We start from the raw sequence: 6,376 nt of genomic DNA, 5'->3' as shown, positions 1-6,376 counted from the left end.
GACAGTAGAATCCCACAAATTACAATCAGATTCAATAGTCTGTTTCAGCAGATCTGGTTGAGACAAATATTGACTAGGAAATTTAGCAAACACTCTCTGCTTCTTTGATAGTGTGCCATCTGATTTATCAGGTACCACTTAGACCAGACATGTCGAAAGTCCGGCCCGGGGGCCAATCGCGGCCCGAGGTCAGATTTTATATGGCCCGCTGCTTCCGTCTTAAAATTTATTATTTATGGCCCGCCAGCACTGTCTAACAGAATGAATAAATCATACAGGTTCAAAATGAAATTCCTCTTTTCAAATCACGGTGGCAGCACCACTCTCTAACTCTGTCTGGCAGTGTGAACCATGCTGTGACCCCTTGCCGCCAATTTCTGCCATGGCTACTGTAAATAAAAAGAGGAAAGTTTGTACTGAGGGCCGCCGCTTCCAGGAAAGATGGAAATTGCAGTATTTTTTCACTGAAAACCGAAACAATTGTGTTTGCCTAATTTGTCAAGAGACTGTTGCCGTATTTAAGGAATTCAATGTAAAGAGGCACTACGAAACAAAACATGCGAATGCATATGATAGGCTAACAGGAAGCGATCGTGCTGAAAAAGTAAATCAACTCCCTTGAGTCAAATGAAAACATCACCAAAGCAAGCTACGACGTTAATCGCTAAACATGGCAAACCGTTTACAGAGGGTGAGTTTATTAAAGACTGTGTCATGCAAATGGTGGAGAACATTTGTCCCGAGAAGAAGCAAGAATTTGCTAATGTTTGCTTGGCGGCAGCTGGAGCATACCGGTAGCTGGATAAAGGCCGGTTTCCAGAAATGCGAACATTGGCAAAGAAAATGCTGAGCTTGTTCGGCTCCACATATTTGTGTGAGCAGACATTTTCAATTATGAACTTCAACAAGAACCGCTTCAGGTCAAGACTCAGTGACTCCCACCTGCGTGATATTTTACGCATCTCAACCACTGCTTTCAAACCAGACCTGGCCTACATACTGAAGTCAAGATCTCAGTATCGCCCTTCTCATTAATGTCAGTACCTGTTTCTTGGCCATCTGAAATGAATAAATTCTAGTTTCTGAGTATTTTGAATTTGCGTTAGATCTGATATGTCAGCTTTTTCAAATGGTAATAGCTGTCACAATTAAAAGCAATTAAAAAAAAAAAAAATACAGTACTGCACATGGACTTATGGCATTTATTGTATTTATCTTTTGATAAGATTAAGATTTATCTGCAACTTAAATGTTAACAGATAACATCTAATTTCCCATGATAAGTTACCTAATGCATTTCAATTGGGAGTGTTTGCCATACGGTTGTGTTTGAGTCTACATGGTTCTCAATATTGTTGTCCTCTTAAACAAAATATGGTTGCCCTGTTTAGGTACTCCAGACAGCTTGTTCTTTATGTTATTTGATTCTTTAGATATGAAAGAAAGGCAGAATTGTTTTTAGGTTTTTCACACCTGAATGGCTTACATTTGGGCACATGTTCATTTTAAAAATGACTATTGTTGTGTCATTGCAAATAAAATAGTTATATAACTGGATTTGTATGTAACTTTTATGGTTCAAAAAGTCTCGAGAGGGGCCATTGGCCCTTGGGTATTTTCACATTATCAAATCTGGCCCTCTTTGAAAATAGTTTGGACACCACTGATTTAGACAGTCATTCCGAAAGATCACATCAAAGACAATCCGGCACGCTCTCTGCAATGAGATGTCAACCTAGCCCTTGTGATCATCTTGAGTTGAAACAGCTGAGCCACAACTGCGATCTTAAAATATTGTGGATGGTAATTACATTTACGAAAGTTTTCCCCTCAATAGTTTATTGTGAACAGATATAAAATGCAGATTATGAGGTCCAAGTATTTCTTATTTTAAATAGGCCAATAAAAAAGAAACATCAAATGTCTAAAAAAAGGGAAAGAAAATGTAGCCCTGCTACATATCTGTTAATTAAATTGCAGTTAAGGTACTGTTAAACATGCGCCTCTCTCCCCAACCGGCTGAATTGAGCCCAACACATTTCAATGAGGAGCTTTGCTGAAACTCCTTGCAGATTAGTTACCATACATTTGCGTGCCAAATCACCCCACCTAACACGATATTCCGATTGTTAATGTGGCAAGCAGCCCTGAAACTTTGTTCTTTGACCTAAGCATTGTGTGACACAGGATCACGGGTTGTATGAAACACGCTCATGTACATTTTAAGATTAATTTAAAAATTGAACTCCGAATTTTGCTAAGTGGTTATATAATTCGTTTGTAGCATTGTTCTAATTTGTATCTTCGCCAATTTCCCCTCGTTTATATATCTCTCTTTTAATTTATATTTTTTGGGCACCTGGGTATACTGACAAGACCAGAATTTGCTTGTCCCTTCACCTTTGAAATGTGTGTGTTGCTAGGCCTGTTCAAAGAGTGCTTAATAATGGTAGGTCTGGAGGCATTTCAGGACACACGGGTAAGCACATTTCCTCCCCTGACATTGGTAGAGCACATAACTATTTCCGACAAGCTGATAATTTTGTGATCATCGTTGATAGTTTTGTGATCAGCATTATGAAACTGTAGATACTTCCACAGCAACTATGGTGGATTTGAATTCAAGTCTATGGACTATTAGTGAGCTAACTTAATTGTCACACCACAACTATTTTATTTGATCAATCCTGTGGGCTTCTAAATATTCTAAACTTATCGATCAGAATCATTGTAGTCCTAAAGGAGAACTATGTTCTCGGAGATGAATCGTAAACTAAGGCCTTGTCAGTGCTTAAATACCATGAAAACTATTTCCTCAGACTACTAAGGATTTTTGCAGTATCCTGACTTACATTTGGATGTCAATTGACTCACTAATGATAATCTAACTGATCATTCACCCAGTCCTAGTGTGGAACCTTGTTGCGTGCAAATTAGTTGCCATGTTGCTCTGTGTTGCTCTGTGTTGCTCTGTGCAACAAGTGACTACACTTTGAATGCAAAGAATCTTTGAGATCTTTATAAATGAAAGACAACTTTCTACTTGATCTGTGCAGTTCATCAATAAACAAAAGAGAAAAATGTTTTAACCTTTGGCACATTATTAGGATTAGATCAATGACAAGTATAAGCACATTTGGATACTTTATTGCAAAAATATGAGTTGCATTTCCTAGCACTGCAGTTAAATACCAATGGTACATACATTTTCCAGTTCACATTTCATAGGCTGTAAAAGCTGTACACATTTTAACAAGAATACATTAGCAATAATATCAAGCATTCTAAGCAGACAAGTATGAAAGTACAGTAAAAATCTGTAAACCATTTTCTGCAATAAATTCTTCAACTCCACAACTGTACACCTGTAACTTTTGACTTCAGTAATCTTACAAGATATACACAAGGGTGTGAACAGCAGAAAATAACTTTCCTCTCACCGGTGGAACAGTTACTTCCATGTATCTGCAGACATTACAACAGCTTATATTAAGCAAATGGCTGCTGACACTTCACATAGATCTTTAGCAGTTTGGAAAATTGACAAGGCTTTACAAACGTCCGCAAAGCAATATACTGCACATCATAAAAATAATAGATGAGTAGGAGGAAATTGAAGGCAAGCTTCTCTGGTTCCAGTAGATGATTGTGGACTGGAACCTGTTGAATATGGCCATCTCATTGCCTTCTAACTTCCTGCTAATTATCCGATCTTGATACATCCAATCTCCTTTTCCACTATTTGTCACATCATCACACTCAAGCTCAATGTCTGGGAACACACACACTTCAATAATTACATTTAACCTCCATCCTTCATTATTCTGTGTGTACAGCAGCATTTTATCCCTGGTGGCCCTCTGTGAAACAATATCCATACTCTAACATCAGATCCAAAATCAAATACAGTTTCTATTATATACATTTCCACAAGACAGTGAATGTCAACGTGTTTTTGCTCTTACATGTGTGTTACAAAAATAAAAACTTGTTCACAATTGGCAAGAAACAAAGTATGCAACCAAACAAATTAGGATTGTATTAAAGCTAGACAGAAAGCTGAATTTGCATACTGGTTTATCTTTTAATACACTACGAGTTCCAACATCTGAGATTCCTGCACGTGAAGTTGATCAGTTGCTGCAGAAATACACATTGAAAGAACAACAGGGTTCAGAGAATAACTGAGATTCTACAGAATCTTACTGGTTCATCCAATTCCTTGCTCCATTATTTGTAAAACCAGTAACCTAACAAATCAAATTAGCAAAACACCTTGGGTAAATTAGAAAGAAAATTTTGATGAAAACATTAAACATCCATCGCCAGTACAGATGCTGGAGATACTCAGTAGATCAGGCCACATCCATCCGGTAAGTGAGAAACAAGAGTTAACAATTCAGATTGAAGACCTAAATGTTACTCATTTTCTCTTCACAGGTACTGCCTGACCTGTTGAATATTTATAGCATTTTCGATCACTATTTCAAACATCCGGTAGCTAGATTCAAACTTTTAAGATCACTTTTTTGAGATGTTGGAACTATCAAGCCCTACATAGATTTTGAGGTTTTTGTTAAGGGACTTCACAAAGGTGGTCCTTCTTGTACTTATTTTAATACAAAATATTTCAACAATTAATTTTAAATTGACTTAAATGGGCGAATTAAATTGTGTACTGCAAAATGTCTGGTACAACTTAACAACATGTAAACTATAAAATGCATTCAGATCATTATACTGTAGTAGAGATGTAGCACTTTTTACCTCAATGTAATGATCCAAATTATCAGTGTCTAGAGACTACTTGGTCAGATTATATTGCAAAATTGCAATAATTATGTACATCTGCAGGACAGCAGTGCGGTTGCTACACCCAGCATCAGAAGTTCAAACTTAATTTCTAAATAATAACCAGATATCTTTTATTTTATAATTTAAATAATTCTATCTTAAGCCTTCATCGTTTTTCATTTATACTAATCATTAAATGCAATATCAATTCTCAATATCACAACTGATAAGTGATAACTTTTACAGAGTTATTATACATTCAGTTAGTAGCAATATCAGTCTTTAGTCCCAGCATTAGTCTACTTGAAGATAATTGCTGTGAAACCCATCATTGGTTTTGGCCTGATCACAGAGGTCAGTGTCGTGGTTTAAATCGTGCCATATACAGACTGCAGTTCCGGCAGTAGAACTCACCAGCATCTGTGAGAACCTGCTGGCATAGAGCACACGGGCGACCTCTGGTGGCAGGTCGTGAAGTAGCCTGTTCAGCTGATGGCTTCCTTGAATACACACCAGTACCATTGGTCCTTGCAACAGTCTTGCTGGGCAAACACCTCCTATCACTGTGCTGAGATTGGGTGTAAACTGCCTTTCTCCAATCCTCATCAGGAGGTACATCAAGACGGATAGGACCTGAAACATTGGATCGTAAAGACTTAAAGCAAGGAGATTTCTGAGGTTCCAAAGTATTTGCCATGCTGTTGCCTTTTGGAATAGTGTTCTGGCCAATGTCATGCCTCAATCTGTAATTCGCAGGAAAAGTGTCAAAACTATCAGGCACCTCAGATGTGGTTTGGTATGGTGGCCTGCTCAGTGTTGTCATGCTAAGTGGATCTTTGCAAAGTTGTTCGACCTTTGTCTTATCAGGAAGAACTGCTTGAGTTATTCTCTGCTTGATTATGTTTGCAACATTAATCTGGTCTTTCCTGATGGGTCTCTGTCCTAAGGTTATTCTCTTCTGTGAGCGTGGCAAAGTACCATAGTTCACTGCAACACTCTGGTAGTTCTCGTGGTTGAGAGCTTCACCCCGGTCAAACACAGCCAGTAGTTTTTCGACGTTCTTGTCTGTTTTCCACAAAAAACGTGTAAGTTAAAATCATTACATTGATCAGATCAAAACAGCAATAACCACATTCTACTCCAATTCTTCAGACTGATTCTTAAGTCATAACCATAGAGCTACTTCGCTGCCCTGTGCTGTAACACTGCAGTCATTCATGATCCATTGGATTTAATCCACAGCTAGACTGCCACGTGTGTTTCCAGCTAGTTAACCATTTTGAATCTTACTGCGGAATAAAAAATAAGTGGCACAAACTTGTCAGAAATTATACAATTTCCGATTTATTGGCAAATGCTGAATGCCAGCAAATGACCAAACAAATCTTATGTTGCAAAATACATGTGGGAATTGCACGGTGAACAGTTTAAACACATAATTTGATATCTTAAAACTGATAAATATGTGAAATAGTACCATATGAAATTAGCATTAGCTAGACAAGGGCTTTATAGACAAACGTAAGGACAAATGTACACTGAAAAAGACATAAATGTCAGTATTTTGTGCAAGCAGGATTAC

At 37.7% G+C, this 6,376-nt stretch overlaps 1 protein-coding gene across 8 annotated transcripts in view; it reads right to left on the bottom strand.

Moving 5' to 3' along the window:
- Positions 1–3,136: 3,136 nt before the first annotated feature.
- Positions 3,137–6,376, bottom strand: part of usp54a (ubiquitin specific peptidase 54a) — an 88,263-nt gene continuing 85,023 nt past the window's right edge. For all 8 annotated transcript variants that reach the window (XM_078428540.1, XM_078428546.1, XM_078428541.1 and 5 more), the window contains one exon: positions 3,137–5,859. In XM_078428540.1, the coding sequence (XP_078284666.1) occupies positions 5,150–5,859 (710 nt within the window). In that variant the 3' untranslated portion in view covers positions 3,137–5,149. The remainder of the gene's footprint in view (positions 5,860–6,376) is intronic.

This window comes from Rhinoraja longicauda, chromosome 35 (genome assembly GCF_053455715.1).
Source record: "Rhinoraja longicauda isolate Sanriku21f chromosome 35, sRhiLon1.1, whole genome shotgun sequence".
Classification (NCBI taxonomy): Eukaryota; Metazoa; Chordata; class Chondrichthyes; order Rajiformes; family Arhynchobatidae; genus Rhinoraja; species Rhinoraja longicauda.
Note: the sequence above shows the minus strand (reverse complement) of the source record. Positions and strands in the feature narration are given on the sequence as shown.